The sequence below is a fragment of the Magallana gigas genome, chromosome 1 (genome assembly GCF_963853765.1).
Source record: "Magallana gigas chromosome 1, xbMagGiga1.1, whole genome shotgun sequence".
Classification (NCBI taxonomy): domain Eukaryota; kingdom Metazoa; phylum Mollusca; class Bivalvia; order Ostreida; family Ostreidae; genus Magallana; species Magallana gigas.
In genome coordinates, this window is record NC_088853.1 from 50,245,397 (window position 1) to 50,263,082 (window position 17,686).

The 17,686-nt window shown below is 32.5% G+C and overlaps 1 protein-coding gene across 1 annotated transcript in view; it reads left to right on the top strand.

Annotated features, from left to right (window-relative positions):
- LOC136270904 (adhesion G protein-coupled receptor E3-like) overlaps window positions 1-17,686 on the top strand; it is a 40,705-nt gene that overhangs the window by 10,004 nt on the left and 13,015 nt on the right. Inside the window, exons 2-5 of the mRNA XM_066069827.1 lie at window positions 1,865-1,961; window positions 3,126-3,482; window positions 11,973-12,052; window positions 13,939-14,071. Of these exons, the coding sequence (XP_065925899.1) occupies window positions 1,874-1,961; window positions 3,126-3,482; window positions 11,973-12,052; window positions 13,939-14,071 (658 nt within the window). The 5' untranslated portion in view covers window positions 1,865-1,873. The remainder of the gene's footprint in view (window positions 1-1,864; window positions 1,962-3,125; window positions 3,483-11,972; window positions 12,053-13,938; window positions 14,072-17,686) is intronic.

Here is a 17,686-nt window from a genome sequence, read left to right on the forward strand (position 1 = left end):
AATGACGCCAAATTGAGGCGCCATTGCTAATTTATATTCACATATTTAATCGTACAATGGCTAAAAGCATAACTATATATATATGTATAACTATAAGCAATAATGATTCATTCTTTGAATATTATAAAAGGGATATTTTCAGTCGGGGCGTGATCGAATTTATCATAAAGCCCTTCGGGCATTATTGGATTTGATCACGCCCCGACCGAAATTATTACCTCATAGTATTCAAGGAATGATCCCTTATTCATTAAATAAATGAAGTAGGATTAATCAAGTCGTTAAAAACTTAAACTGTTTATTAGCATACATATGATTTCTGTAAGAGATTGAGATGATACATAAACACCCCCCCCCCCCCCCCATTTACATTTTTCGATATTACATTTTGTGTTGATCTCGATGCAAAATATAATAACGCAAAATCTTATGATAGAAAGTGGACTAACTATAGCTTAATTTGTAATTTGTAAATATAACAATATAATGTTACAGCTAATGTTGATCATAGATACCAAAGGAGATATCAACAGCGAATGTGTCACTCTTGGTCTTAGTGAATGCATACTGATCTAGATTGAATCCATCTTTATACTGTATACTCATTTTGAATATATTTTAGGGAATAAAATAACATTTACTGTAGGATGAAAACGTTTCAGGTCTTGAATTTACTCCATATCAGTGTAACTTTTATTGTACGATGATCTTTAAATCATAACTGACATGTTCTCAAAATTAACCTTGGTATTGCCCTATTCATCATGATATTTGCAAAAAAAAAAACAAACAAAAAAAGATTTATTTGCTGTGCATGTTACATCGCAATTTTGACATGCCATCAAAATAGCTTTTGCTTGCCATTTTCATTCAATCAGCGGTCATTACTATATAATGATGACTAGCTCCAATCAGATATATTTTGTTATTTTACGATATCAACACATAATTGCACTCGTGGTTACCTCTAATATACCCATTTCAAAATGGATTCATAAATACATTGCATAGTATTATAAATAGAAAATAGAAAACTAGCATCTCTGGAAAAAAAGCCCAAACTTTATTACATTTTGCGCTTATCTCAACGCAAAATGTAATAATGGGAATTTATTACATTTTTCGTTATTACTTTTCGCGTCGCTACAACCCATTCTGAACAAAACATTAAAATTGCTGCCCTTATAATTCTTCAGTGCTATCAAATTTCAGCTTGAAGGCGTTTTAGAGTATCATGAATGCCGTTTTTGTGAATTTTGCGAATATTGCATGCAAAGTAAATAAATCAAAGAATAATTCGCGAGAGTTATAGTTGTTGGATTTATATCAGTCGACCATGACTATTAAAACATCAGCATCTTCCTTTTATTTAAAACAACGTTAATAATTTGAGTAAATGTGAAAAAAGTAGAAACTGAATATATACATTCTGAGGTATATACCATATTTGGGCATGACCATTAAAGGAATACCTCGGGTTGTATAGAAAATTTCTATTTGTATTGCAAGGTTATCGTTGAGAATTCTAAAAATTATGGATGATCGATGAAATTTAATGTTTGATTCGAACTAAATCTACTATGGCAGTTATCGGTAACTTCAGTAGAAAGCATATACCTCTGAACGTTTTCATGGAAATCTATACCTCGTTATGTGATATAAACCAGTATGTGTGTGTGTGTGTGTGTGTGTGTGTGTGTGTGTGTGTGTGTGTGTGTGTGTGTGTGTGTGTGTGTGTGTGTGTGTGTGTGTGTGTGTCATATTTACACAGAAATTAAATGTCATTGACTGGTCACTAGCAGTAGTATACATAAATAATTTTTTATAAGAATAAAAACTTTAAATATCTTTTTTATATTTTCAGGTTTTAATAATGGTGTCTATTGTTTTCGGCAATTGTCAAAATATGTTTAAGACAATTCTTTGTCTCAGCTTCTGGCTTTCATCAAGCTTTGCTTACGGTGAGTATAGAACATATTAACAATGCTGGAATATCATAATATCTGTACTTGTTTGAATCTATAGACAATTGCTACCTTTGATTTTTATTGGGTTTTTTTATTGACTTAAAAATAGAGAAAAAATGTGTTTGTGTTCTTTTTCTCTTGAAATGTGTTTCTTTGTGCTGGTCTATATTCTAGTTGTGAAAAAGGTACATGTAAATAACAACTGGACATACACAGGAAATGTATTGGACAAGGTTATTGATGATAAGAGAGAATGACTGCATTTAAGGACGTTTTAAAAATTGCGACCAAATTAATTTTTAAAATGATCATATTTCTTTTAATTGTAGAAATTTTGAAACCAAACTTTACGTAATTTCCTTTGTTAAATCGTTGTACATCAATGTAAGGAAAAAAATAATTAGAGTATATTAACAAAACTCTCTTGACAAAAACATATTTTTATGTTGCACATTCAAAACGTTAAAGACAGAAATAAAAAAAAATAAAAAAAATAATATAATGTTAACTAATATATACATGTGGTAATGGTAATTTAAAGGTGCAGGAAACTTTAAAAAAACATGTTGTACAATAAATCAATTAATTAGCATCTACTTTGATTGTAAATCGTATTAACTTACAGTTGTTTTATTTGGGACAATGAATATATCAAGTTAATCGATCGCTGAATTTTAATGTCCCGCCTCCATGAGATCTGCCATTGGAACTTTAATCTATGACGTCACACCATCTATTCCGGTTTGTTTTATCAACATTGCATCAGTATACGAAAAACATGATATTTGCTCTAAATGAAACGTTCTGGAAGATTTGAAACAATATCGATCTGAAACCTTTTTCTTTAACCTTTGACTTTCCACTGAATTACAAACCAACCTCAAATGAAAAATGTTCGTTGAAATCGTTTAAATGGGTTATTGTCAGAGAAAACTCCGCGTAGAAATGGACATTGTCAACAAATGCCAAGTATCTTAGAAAATGTTTGCTGTCGTTATTTCGACTTTAAAAAATGTACTTTGAGTATCCCGATTACATGCACAGATAACATACTTATTGAAATAGCAAAAAACTTGACTTGGAATAGAATTTACTCGAAGTAATTTTCAACATTGAATGGTAGCAGATTAATAGCGGTTATTTATTTCTTTTTTCCAGTATTTGCTGATAATAGGGAAAAAGTCATAGGATGTATAGCTGGCAATGTTACCATGCAGTTTAAACCCGAATTGGTAGATGACAAAGAGGTGAAGACTTACGTATGGAACAAGTTCCGAGGCGTACATAAAGATCCAAGCTTTGCCAAGTTTGAACCGAGCGTTTCATCACAGCTTGAGATATATTTTAATGAAGAACACCAGGTTCAGAATCGATTAATCCACTATCCAGATGAGCCTGCTACCTTATACCTCACGAATTTAAGAAAAAGTGATCAACAGCAGTACCCCCTAATTATCAGCTTTGTTGATAATGTTGGAATACCCACAGAATGGATCATAGACCTAGAAGTACAAGGTTTGTGAACTATGTTGAAACATCCACAGAATATATTATTGACCTAGAAGTACAAGGTATGTGAACTGTGTTGACACATCCACAGAATGGATCATAGACCTACAAGTACAAGGTATGTGAACTGTTCAATATATTGTAATAAGGAAAGGTGGATTGAAAATATAAATACATTGAGAACATATGGCTAGATGAGGAATTGAACCCAGGACCTCTAAAAATCTAGTCCTAGCCCTACCAATGAGCATACCAAGCCAATATCCTTGGTCCATATAGTCCCAACTACTACAATATAATAGTTATTAGGCTGTCCAAACTAACAAGATTGAAGTCTGATTGACATCAGACCTACCTATTTACTGGTAGATATAAGGAACTAGCAATTCCGTATTTATAAACGTATGCTTTCCACAGCTGTTCCAGCCGGTTTTATTTTGGGCAACTTTCATATTGGAATCTGTAGGAAAGTCAGGTATTAAGGAGGCTGGGTGATCAACAAATTACCCATCAGATCTACCTTAAACTTTTAGATGTCTTGTTTAATTGTAGTAATTTATATCTATTTAGTAAAGAAAATACAGATCCTTAAATAAGTACCCTACGTAATTGGAATGCACACATTACATATACTTGGTTGGATATACATTACCGATCAGACCCAACCTAAGAGTATGTAAACCCCAACTAAACCCTGGATTTACTTTCGGGGTTTACTTTGGATTTAATAGAGTGGACCCAAAGTAAAACCAGAGTAAACCACAGTGGACACAGAGAGTAAACCCTGGTATGACGAATACACCTGAAAGCCAACATTACATGGGTATTTGGAATATAAAAAGGGCAGAAATTACAGGCAGTAAGATGATACGTATACCCCAAGTGGACCCAAATTAAACCTCAAGTGGATGCAAATATCAAAAAAGCAGACCACTGCTTGCAGTAAGTAAACCCTGAAAGTAAATCCAGGGTTTAGTTAGGGTCAAATCTGGTGTTAGGTTGGGTCTCATTGGTGCTGGATGTAAATTTTAAAAAATCACTTGTTTTAAAATTTATTTATTTTTATGTTAAATTTGAATTAACAGTCCTGAGTCAGATGGTTGTAGTAATTTTTTTCCATCAGCCCTTGATCATGTTGATCAGTGTTCTTGAGTTGGGGGAAGGTCTATTGGTCATGCAAAATTGATTGCTATTTCCGCCTATTTCTCCCTTATATCTCTTGCCGGCACATGATAGAGGCCACTGATTCACAGTTGGAAATATTTCCCTTTGTTTTCCCTTGGACTGAAATGTTGCACTTTCATTGGTTTATATTTACATTCAGTGTATATTTCCCCTTATCTTTACTTTGGAAATCTGCGATGTTTCATTTTCTATGAATACACTTTTAAAATTCATGCGCTGTGAGCACAAATATAAACATCTCCACATGTTTTGGGTATGTTTATTTTTGTAAGATTAAATGAAATGTTCGATCTTACATAACCAATTTGATATGTACTTTAAAAAAAAAAAATTAATATATCTTCTTCTTAGTAAAAAAAAGATTTTTCTCCACAAAGTTTCTGGTAGTATATTTTTTGTAGTGGAAGCTAACTAAATAACATATTAATTTGGCTGTTCCATGTATGTTTCATATCCCTGAATAAGAGCGCAAATAATGGCATTATAGTGGCAATACACAATATTTCATACAAATAGACATCAATATGAAAATATAAATATAAGCATTAATGCTTAAATTAATCCATGACACGTGACTGCATGATATACACTGTACATGTTTCTCTGTCCATCATGGGAGAATTAATATGTTGTAATTTAGCTGTTGTTGGCTGATGTTTTGTATACACTTCGCGACATTTCATATTATTTTATTGAGAAACCCTTTCAGAAGTATTTAGAGTAGTTGCCCTTTGGAATAACTTTTAAATTAGATGGTTTACATTTTAATTGACATCACATTGTTGTGTCTTGAGCAGAATAACATGGCAGTGTCAAGATTTGCTCAAACCTCTGCAGAGGAAAGGAAGAAAACACTTAAAATTGAAAAGCAACATAATCGTTCATAATCAAGGGTGTAGCGAAGATTTTCAAAGAGTATTTGACAGGTGAGAACATCACTTTTGGTTAATGAATGTTCCATGTAATAGGGAAAACAAAGAACTTACTAGATTTGTTACTGACTGACTACGAACAGTTCTAAGTTAGTGAGTAACAAATCTTAAACGTATTTATGGAACTGCATCAGGCCTCATCTATTTGGACGTATATCTTACATAGCCATGGTAATTCATTTTGGATAAAACTATCAAATGTATACAACTTCAATCCAAGTTAGGGGAAAAGTAACATCAGATATGCAAGTCACTGCATAATACCCAAACATAAAACAATGAAGTAAAATTGCAGAGAATAAAATGTACTGAACATGTCTAGCGCCAGTAGTGGACATTGAGTTGTAGGTGTGCAGTCATGTGTAACGAATGTGTAAACTGTCATGCTCATATACATGTGCATCGAAGATACTGTATTGTTAAGGTTAATTTCATTGCATATTATTTTTGCCCTTCTACACTTTTAAATGGCTTCGTCCTTCTTGAGTTTCCCCAGACACAGAAATAAATAATAAATACAACTAGAGACGAGCTCATTGCAAGCAACGATTAGGTTTTCCGTCGTAGCTGCGTCATACTTGTGACGTATTACAAAAAATTGATAGCTGACCATAGTACAATATTAGAGTGTAAACACTGAGAAACAAAGTATTATATTTCTGTGACCGCGTAGATTTTACGGTGATAGAGAATTCGTCTGGATCTGCATCGGTCGTGTGCAGTACGAACCGGGTGAGGGAATGTTGGCGTAAAGTGTATAAGGTAAAAGGTTGGGGCGCGCTGTGGACCGTAAGCTAAAACAAAGGGTAGGTTTGCCGTATTCCCGAAGGTCCACCAGTATACAGTTCCAGAGAAATAAACAGGCAATTGATGCAGGATTCCACATTATTGGACGAGACTCAACGATGGCAACATTATAACAATTGAACAGACAGACATGTTACAAACAAGTCGGATATGGCCAGAAGGGACCTCCGGACTCAAGACTCTGGGAGAGTCGGACGTGGCCGGGGCTGGCCGCCGTATTCCAGACTGCGCATTGACAATTGTACATTACTATTTATAAGAATCTTAATGAGTATAAATTGACAAGTAATGATATAAGTAAGCTGAGTGAAAGGTTCACAGATATAAAATAATTAAATAAACTCAATGAGTCTTTGATGTCCAAGAAATGAAAATCTGATAATTGCACAATGTTGTTTTAAGAGATTAACAGTCCTTGAGGCATGACACTCTGTCTCTTTGAAATCACATAAAAAGTCTGAAAAGTGTCAATCACTAAATAAAAAAGTAACTATGTAAGAAATAAACTGTGAGAAAAAATTACGAAACAGAAGTTGAATTTTACAAGTAAAAAAAAATTATAATTGAACAGTGCATTTTGCACGATGATACTACATGTTTATAAGCAAATACAGATCTTAACACGTTGTCTCTAGTTTGATTCACCGCATTTTATTCACAGAGTGGGACTGTGGTTATGCCCGGTACGAAGGTAAAAAGACCATTGGCAAACGTTTTACACGCATTGTTATCGAACGCAAGCGCCATTGAATCTCTTAGTATATATGCGGAGATCCTGGAAATTTTACAAGGGGTTTTGAAGAATAATTTTGTATTTCGAGGAGGGGGAACATGCGCGGATCAGAAATTTTTTTCGGGGTGGGGGTTGAAAAGTCAGACGGTTATTTGAGTTTGCCAAGGGATGTCCGAGGCATATTTTGTAAGTTTATAATGTACACGTAATTGAAAGAAATTTCGCTGGGGGGGGGGGGGGGTCTGGAACCTTCCCCTTCTAGATCCGCGCACGGAGAAGACTGTTGCCGGTAATTTTACTGTAATTTTAACCATTTTTATTTAATTATTCATGTTCATAATTATCAGAAAACCAATATTACCTTTCAAAGCAGTTAAAACTTAAAACTTAAGATACGAACCATTTAGTCTCGGTAAGTATTGCGTCCGCGTACGAAAATAATGGCAATTTTCAAGAAATTCGGATAGACGATCTGTGTCCTAGGTCGTCCATCCGATTTTTTTTCTGACTAAAAGCTACAGATCTGCAGTTAGAGATTGTCAAACTCTTATTGATTATGTCAATTTGTTTGCCTCAAAGAATCATTTTTTAGATCAATAAAGTTTTACCTTAAAAAAAAAAAAGAAATCGGGCACAATTTTCAATGTTAGCATTTTACAATTTTATGGTCTAATAAAATTTCAAGAAACAACTCTTCATTGTTTTATCCGAAATATTGCATGAAAAAATTTTACATCGCATTTTTTAAAACACAAAAGGATATTCAAAATGAACTTGGATTAACCGCTATCAAACAGGCATAAAGAGAGACTGAGAATCAATTTCTTCTCTTTTATTTTTACATCAAAAGAAATTCAAAAATAAATCAAAATATATTTTTTCTTTGTATGCGTTAATGAAAATGTAGATCAGCAAGGAGTTCTTTTTCGTGCAAGCACCTACTTAACAGATTGTTACACGGGTCTACAACGATGACAAATATCGAAAATGCAATATTGTGGGTGAAGGATGAATGTGTAGTTTGTTTTTTAAGTTTATTTTTGATACATGTAATTATATTTATCTGGATCGGTTATGTTTGTTAGTTGTTTTTTGTTTATTTAAGAGGGGAATAAAGAAATGAGTAATTTCCAAGCACGTAGCATCGTTTTTTAAAGTGGGGGGGGGGGGGCAAACTCATCCAACAAATCTTGACAAGTAAAAAAAGAAAAAAAAAATTTGAATTTTCCAAAATTTTCAAAATTTCACTCATAATTTCATGATTTTCATACCATTTTTTTTTTTACATGCTACCAAAAAGGGGGGGGGGATTCCATGATAATTCAACTTTTTTTATGTAAATTTTATAAAAATAGTTGCTTCGAGAAAAAGTGGGGAGAGGGCATCTTTATGTCATATAACATGTAAAACTGATTTAATTCCACCCACAAGCTTGAAATAATGAAATAATTTTTAATGAAAACAATATAAATAGACGTCATAAATCCCATATCAAACGACATATCACCGTCTTTTTAATGAATTTATAAACAGCGGCAAATTCTAAAATGTATTTTTAAAGGTAATGTTAGCTGCAAGTCTGTATGAAAAATTTCGGATGGTAGTCAATTTTTCCGGGATACAGACCGAGCGGTACATATATGCAGCTAAGGTAACTAAGAATGATTCCAATAAAATACTTTGTTGAGTAATGCAAGCTTTTAAGAAAGCAATACTTATATTTGTTTAAAATATAACACCCACATACGTCGTCTTACATTCGGTATTTGTAGAACAAGCAGAACCAGTATCAGTTTGACCGGCCTCACCATATAAATTGTTGGAATTTTATTGTCCTAGCATTGCATTGCTCTGCTTGTACACAATTTCTTTAAAAAATTAAACACTTGAAGTGTTCATCTATATGGCTACACATAACCTACACACGTGATTCAAAATAACCCAGACGGAAAACGGTAAAGAATTCAGTCATTGAGTCTACATTTTATAGAATTTGTAAAAATAAAAACACATTGCGGGTCTGAATGTTTGTTGATATGTCAATTTATCAATATACAGTTTGTTAATTATTTTCGATTGCTAAGGCTACAGCGTATTTGATGAACATTGAACAACATTTTTTCCATGCCACTTTTTTCCATGGAAGATAGCAAATACAAGTATAAAGCATTTATAAGATTTATTTAATTACCTCTTTAGAATTGTGTATGGAATAAATAATTTATAAGTTGCTGCTGAAGGTTGTTTGGTATTTTCGTTTGTAAATGCATGTAATCTAAAACGCGGGGCAAGTCATAATTAATATCCATAACAACCGTAACTTAAAACTAGCGGCTTTGGATTCAAATATTATCGTATACGAATATTAATTTTTTTTTTTCAAATCATCTCCACGATGATAATTATATTATATCCATCGCAAATCAGTATTTTTTTTTTTTTTTGCTTTAAAAGAATTGTTCTATCGGGAGCAATCCCGCGTTCGTTTAAATTGCCAGCGTACATTTGTCATGTCAGTAATACACATTGTGCTTTATATGACGGCCGTGTATACGTATTGTAGAAAAGTTGAGTTTAATTACCATACATTGGAACCATTTTATTAACACATCTCCCAGTACTGAAACAGGTCAAAATGTCTCTGTTACAGTAACACAGTGGGGCGTTAAACGTGTACGTCTAGCTCTACAAGCACATGCACTGTCGTCTAGACGACGGCCTGAATACAGCTAGCGACTCTCCTATCGATCGGTTACCTGAGTCTCGTAATGCATCTAAATATAGACAGGGGCACAGTTATGAAACAAACAACAAAAATAAGGTCAAAGAGGTTTATCTATATGACATGAAAATGTACATATGTATAAAAACATTTGGGAATTTTATGTGGAATTATTTTTGCGCGCTACATGTATCAGTTAGTGCATTACAAGAAGCCCTTTCATAACCTCATAAACGTGCGCACCCCCCACAAAAAATGGACCAAACTGACAACAATTGTTTCTGCAAATACTGACTATGAATTACGAAAACATTAAATTGAATACTATAAAAGTATTCAAAATTAATTTCTTTACAACTTTGCTTCAATAATGCATTAGAAATGTTTATTCCTTTTAAAGTTATTGACAGGAAACTTTGGACGCCTCTAACTCCCTAATTATAAGGGCCAGCCCCTTTTTCGGTATACCGAATGAAAGGTCTGGGTAAGACCAAGAACTTTTAAAATACATGTTATAACAAATTTTTATCAGGTAGAAAACTAGCACAGAAAATACGCAAATTTTTTTTATTTTTTTTTCTTACCTTTGTTTCAACATCTATACCACCCCTTTTATTTGCATTTAAATAATAAATGAAATATATCTCGCACAAATTAAAGTGTTAGCTTCCAAACCAGCCCATCTTTGAGACTCTGCCAGTCATCGTTAATCTTAAACCCCCTGGACAGGGATTTTCCTCAACTAAATTATGCAACGACAACATCACGCGGCATGTTATCAGTCCTGAAAATTTCAAAACGATCGGTGAACAAACGAGCGAGATATTAAGGATCAAAGTTGAAGAAAAAAAAATAAGAAGAAATTTGAAAAATTTTCAGAATAATAGTAAGGTTTTCCGCTCTCAGCGGAAAACCTTAATTATTTAAAAATTGGTTTGAATTCACCCAGTTTTAAACATGTTACATTTGCCTACTGACGAGAGCGAAAGGGGGTGAAAATAAAAGGGAGTGAATATTTCCATGTATACAGTAGGTAATCATTAGAATGACATATGCACACCTATTTATGAGCAAGATGAGTGGATAGACACAGAGCTCAGCTTTTATTCTTTAAAGTATTTACTGGGCTCTAGATCTACTTTTGATTAGTAATATTATACATATATTACATCGCTTTCAGGGCAACTTATCAGAATATTATCCCTGAGGTGACATAGTTTTATGTAGTTGATGCCAAAGGCAGTCCGATATGTTGTATTCAGGACATTGAGGAATCTGATGATAATTAGATGAATAAAATAAATAAATTTATTGACTTTACTCAATATTTGTTTCTATTCAGTTGTTAGCACGTCTAGATCTGTATATTTTACAATCAAGGGAAAAAAGTTGTTAAAGCACATGAGTTCCTCGGTCCCTTGGACTTTGAGCCATCTAGAGTCACCTGTATCATGTGTATGTTATAAATATAACATTTTGAAAAAAAATCAAAATTAGTTTAAAAGAACATATTTACCCCATTTACCCTATCAACAAGGTTTTGGTTATGACTAAATCTTCATATCATTCAATCGATGTAAGATGGTTTGTAAAATGTTGATGTGTACTTTCAATAAATACATTTAGATAATTTTCTAAATTAAACAATTTAAGTAATTTAGTCCCTCTGAATAGCAGATACTGTCCTGATATTTTGATTTTCGAGGAACTTTCTATGTTTGCTTAACTAAATTTCGAACCTGACTGACGTAATTAACATTTAGATTTATCGCACGCGAGGGTGATATTACATTTTCGAGAAGGCAATATAACTTGTTGCGGTATGACTCAGCAATTTTCAGGGCATAGGAATAAAATTATCTCATATGAGAAATAATGAAAAAATTATTTTAAAATGTTACATATAGAAAAATGTAATATACTGTTTGTGATATTTACAGATGACTATGATTTTTGTTTTGCTTTCCTTGCCTGCTTTAATATTTCTTTATGCCAAATAATTTTACGTATTTGCAGATATTTTTTTATTGACATTACTGAATTTTACATAAATGATATATAAATTATTATATATACAGTATGTAGTACATGTACTATACATATCGTTTTTATTGTAGATGTTTGTTTTGAAAAACCAAAAGAAGTGGGCAAGTGTGCAGTTACAACATGTTATACAGGAAACAATGGGGTACTGAAGGTAAATTGTTCTCACTTCATCCTTGGGATAGTTATGTGAACCTTCTTTATTTTTGAAAAGTATGTGTTGCTTAATTTTTGTTTTGAAGACTGTGGAAAAAAATGAAAAATAATAATTTAAATGTATACTTAGTATTAATCGACATTTTAAATGCATTCTTATTTTGTCCGCAAAAGTCTCTATCTAGATGGGTTAGTTCACCAATATATTTTTCCTTGGTGGCAATATTAATGTGAAGCAAAGCTTAAGCCTGTGCTCTTAAATTTTATAACTTTGATAATTGTAGCTTTCCAATTGTACCTTTTTTGTGTTTAAAATGTCCGAATTTAAGCTTCAGAAATTTTTAGATACTCTCATTTTGTACAGATTGCATTTAATTGGCTGCGCATTTTCTCTACATGAAAAAATGATTTGAAAAGACCCTGCTATAAATTTCCTCTGTAAATTTAAACCTCTGTCATGAAATAGTTATGCTAAATTTTGGCACTTAAATAAATATGAGACTGCCAGACTAAATGAAAGATAGCGTCTCTTTGACTTACACATCCTATACTGTCAACCAACATTTATACGCCAGCGAGAAAATTCCGCAATATTGATGACAGCTTTGTCTTCGCGATTAGTTCTCATCGCGAACAAGCCCTTACTGTATAGTTGTTTTAACAACACGGGTCTAGGCTTACTTGCAAAAACTAATTGTCGCAAACCAGTTTATATTCAGTAAATCGCAAAATACTGTGGTTTCATTAATATTCAAGGGTATCAATTTTGCGTGGATAAAGTGAAAATCACAGTTTCAAGGATACGTAAATTTGTGGCCAATGACCCTATCAATACAAAGAATTAGTAGAAATTGCAGCTCAATCAATATTTAATTTCAAGGATAAACTTAACAACGAAATCAACGAAAATTGGTATTCAACGAATATTGATGAAACCACAGTAATATCTTTGCGAGCATGCAGTAATCTTCTCATAGTAGCTGTATTTACCAAGTATTTTAAATACAATCAACGGAAGTTCATGCAGGGAAAACTCATCTCTGTAAATATGCCTCATGATTAGAATAGATTAATGATAGATAAGTGATAGTAAGTTAAAGCACACGTTCATTTTACAGTGTATTTAACTGGTAGAGCTCTACTTGTTCCGTACTTAAAAAACTGAACAATGAAAGTATTCATGGGTTAATAATCACATGGTGAATTATAATATTCAACAGGCAAAAATATACCGTTTACAACAGAGAATGCAAGCACAAGAAGAAACAGTTTTTCCTTAGTTTAACTTAAAGAGCATGTCTGTTAATGATCTCCTTTTAATATAAACTTATAAATTTATAACTGCCCTTAAATGTAAAACAATAGACAAACATGCACTGTCTATGTATCAAGTCTGTGAAAAAAGTGGGCGTCCTCATTATCCTGTGAAGATTCAAGAAAATGTAATGATCGACCTCTACCTATAAAAACGACTTTGTACTTTATAAATGATAACCTTGTATAAAAGTAATTACATAAAGTTGCAGCTAAAAGATTGACATTTCCCATAATTAAAAGAATCATGCCCATTTTCAAAATTTATTTTGTCACAATTTTAGATGTCGTTTGGTGCATTCATTGGCTTTATTTAACAAATCAAACACTCACTGCAGACTTTGTTCCATTGATCAAAATCTTTAGAAGGAAAGTTATTAATAGATAGTTCTACTTCATTCTGAAGAATATTTACTGGTTCTCCAATAAGAAATATATTGTTTAAGTACCAGTATTTAGTTTGGTCAGGTACATTTCATGTACATAATATACTGAATTGAGCTTTTATGACAAAGAATGAAGTTTGTATATTAGTTACACGTACCTGACTGTTTTTATATTCTCTGTTAGACCCCAGATGGCGCAAAGCAGACAGTGATGGGATATAAACAAGTGAAGGTCTGTGATGAAGCGACTTCAGGCAGCTATTCATGCTGTAATGCTACAGGAACCTGTCTTGTTCAACCCTTACAAGAATCCACAGGTAATCATGTTTACTCTGTAATGTTTATCTAAATCACCTTTTATACTTGTTGATATTCAAGTCTTATGGAATACAGAGTTATGTGGATGTAAACCAAGTAACAGGATGTGAGAAATGGTTATGGATTAGATTTGAACCCAAGCCCTTTGAATTTCTAGTCAGGTATTCTACCAACTGAGCTGTCTGGTGCTAGTATTCGAACTCCTCCTACCATTCCAAGCATTTAACCAAAGTCTATCTGATGTTTAGCTTATTGTTATAATCACACTTAAATTTTGTTTGACACATATTTATGAATGTCTCTTGCAGGAATTCAGGGGTTATATGATGTAAGATGGTTGATATGTCATACCGTATAACCAATAACTTTCGCAATCTTGCTTCTTTTTTCTGCAATTTCTGTCAAATAGCAAAATATTGAATACGCAAAAATTGTGTCTTGTATTATTTTCCATAAGAAACTTAAAAATCGCAAAAATTGACAATGCAAATTTAAAATGCTACATATTTTCCCTATTTTCGCAAATTTTCTAACACGCGAAGAAAAAACGTATTTATGGTACATGTATATCAGTCTGTTGTTATGATGAATATTTCAATGGATGCCTATTTATCTGTGAGAGACGAGATCAATATTTTAGTATTTTTATGAAACATTATCACAATTAATTAAGACAGAGAATGGTAGAGGACAGCATTTTTTTTAAATCAGTAGATTTCAAAGATAAGTAAACCCCAAAGTATGAGGCTTTAATATTGGTTGTATTTTTGACCTCCAGAAAAAGAAGAGAATTCCTTTTAGGTCTAGAGTAGAATCAATCGATAATCAAACTGTAAATTGCCTCTCGTGATTAGTGAGGTACTTAATTAAGTTTGAAATGATGGATACATCAATCTAACTAACAGTGTCTACTTGAAACGATTGTGTTAGAAGCTGTGTTTGTTAGTTTATTGGTGCAGTATAACTTTCTATGAATTGAATGTGGTGGGGGAACATGTTAAAAAAATTAAGTTGTCTCTTTTTTTATTAGTGAGCATATATATATGTAACTACTAGTTAGGATTTCTAGCAATGCCTAGTATGCATTGTCAGTGTCTGTTAAAACACACTTGCAATGAGCAAGCCATGATGTATTCACATTTCTTCTGTTTTGTGTCATTTCAAAAGTAAATTACTTAAGAATATATTAATCTTGATAATTAGTTAACGATATGGAATTGTTGTTATGTGTGAACTATTCTTTAACTTTGATACTTTCACGTTTTTAAAAACTAAGATTTACACCAGATTAACTGCTGTGTTATCATCCCAATAAGTGGGGACTTTCAGGAAACACACAGTTTATCATTTGATACTTCCTGTGGGAAATCACATGCAGAAGAAGATGCATTTTCCATTAATATCAGGTTTCAAAAGAAAGAAAGGATCTTTTATAAAAAACATTTTTTTACAAAGACAAAGAATGATGACAATTTAAAGAGAATTTAATGCAGAGGTGTTCAAGAAATTCAAGTTTACAACGAATAGATCAAGTTTAAAGATAAACACACCCAGTGTAGAGCCGGTGACACACAGATAGACAAAGTATTTTACAATTTAATATCATATTTTTCATCAAGTGCTTACAGTGTTCGGCAATTCAGATATCATAAAAAGTTGAAATGCACTGGACACTTAAGATCATTCTTCATGTTAAAAATCTCTTTTTATTTCGTTTGATTAAAAATGAAGTTACATAAAATAAGAAGGCTTTTTACCAGAAAGCACTGTCATTAAGTGCCAAAATCTATTTAAGTACTTAAATACCCCCCATACTCTCCCCATCCCCACCCTTACATTTCATCGAACACTATCAACCTGCAGTCCTTTTCCGGGCCTGATCACAAATAACATTGTGTTTAGCTAGCTAAAAATATTGACCAGAAAACACTGACATTAATCTGTATCCTCCTGCTCGGCCATTCATACTACATGTACAATTATTTCTAACGCATTGTATTTTATTGCTCATTAAATCCTCTTAACACTGCAATTTACAAACTGATGCATATCTCACTTACAACTCAATTACTGGCTTCCTCGGACAAGCATGGTAACAGTTTGTACTGGATAGGCACATTACTGAGTGAGAGAAACAAACAGCTGTCATTGGTCATCACTTCAATTAAGTCTTCCTGCTTACAGATTTTCTACAAAGTGGATTTTTTTTTCTTTTTTTTTACAATTTTCAATAGGGATTACCTGTCTTTTATGATCATTGATTCCTCCTCAACGAAGAAATATTTTACACTGCATGTTTGCACATAAAACAATGTTAACTTTCATTTCATAGTTTCATGGGATTAAACATTTAAAATGTTTAAAACAAATAATCAATTTGTACGTAATATAAAAGAAACTTACTGTAAACGCATTATATTTGACGTGTTAGATATTTGGCGGAAATTAGTTTTTGAACAAGTTGGCGTGGATTTGAATTAGCGTATTCCTGAATGTGACTATTCTTGTACATATTTGCAAGGCATTTAGAGAGCTAATTGTTTTAGCGTAAGCTGCATTCCACCAAAAGCGCTAAATAGAATACACAGCCAAATGTAATACATTTACAGTAGTTTATCCATGATGGAGATTTTGAAATTAAACCATGTGGAACAATGCAACATACTTTTTCAAATATAAATAGAGCCATACAATTGGTTGCATGATCATGATGATGGAATGAGTTTAAAAACTAAAAATAGGACAAACTTTAAGAAAAGCTTATAGGCACTCATTGAATTAAATTATTACATTTTCTTTTGAGCAGATTGAAAAACAGACACAAATTCAAAAGTATAAAAAATAACAGATATTTTTGTTTTTTGGAGAAAGGGTAGACATTAGATACGAATTTTTTTTTTAAATGGTTTAGGTTTAAACTCCATATAGCTTTTATAGTAGCTGTTTATTTTCTACAGCTGCACAACATGAAAATGAATTTTGCAATGTTAATATTAACTATTTCATATGCATTAGAATTTAGAAGAAAAAAATAATTGTGATTAATATTTTTTGGTAATTTAATTTTCTTGAACTTCTAACATTGCAGTAAAAACATGCTAAATAATGAAGAGTCAGGGAGGGGTGATTTTGCTTCGTTATAAGCATAATTTGTTATGTCTGTCAAGTTTACAACTTGTAAAAAAGTCACAAGAAATGAAAATAACTTCCCTGTTAGCATCAATTCATTATAAGCCCTTTCACTATAACTGTGTTTTACTGTATTTGATAAGTGAATATGTTTTGGGAAGAAACATTGTTTTGTGTTCCCTGTTACAGATGTCTCTACCGTGTCTACAGGTAGTTCTTTATTTTTCGGGTTTAGCTCTGCCTGTTTATTCCTTCAATGCCTGTTTTATCCATATCCTAAAGTAATAAAAAGGACTCAGCTATGTCAATTTTATCTTGAATATGCACACCTTTTCTCAATGCTTAAGACTAAAAGTTGAATTGCCATCAAGAATTCATTAGAATGTACAGTATGCCTTGTTAGACTTTAAAACTGACTCATTTTATTAGGTCACCTGAGTGACTCAGGTGACCTATTGCAATTGGTCTTCGTCCGTCGTCGTGCG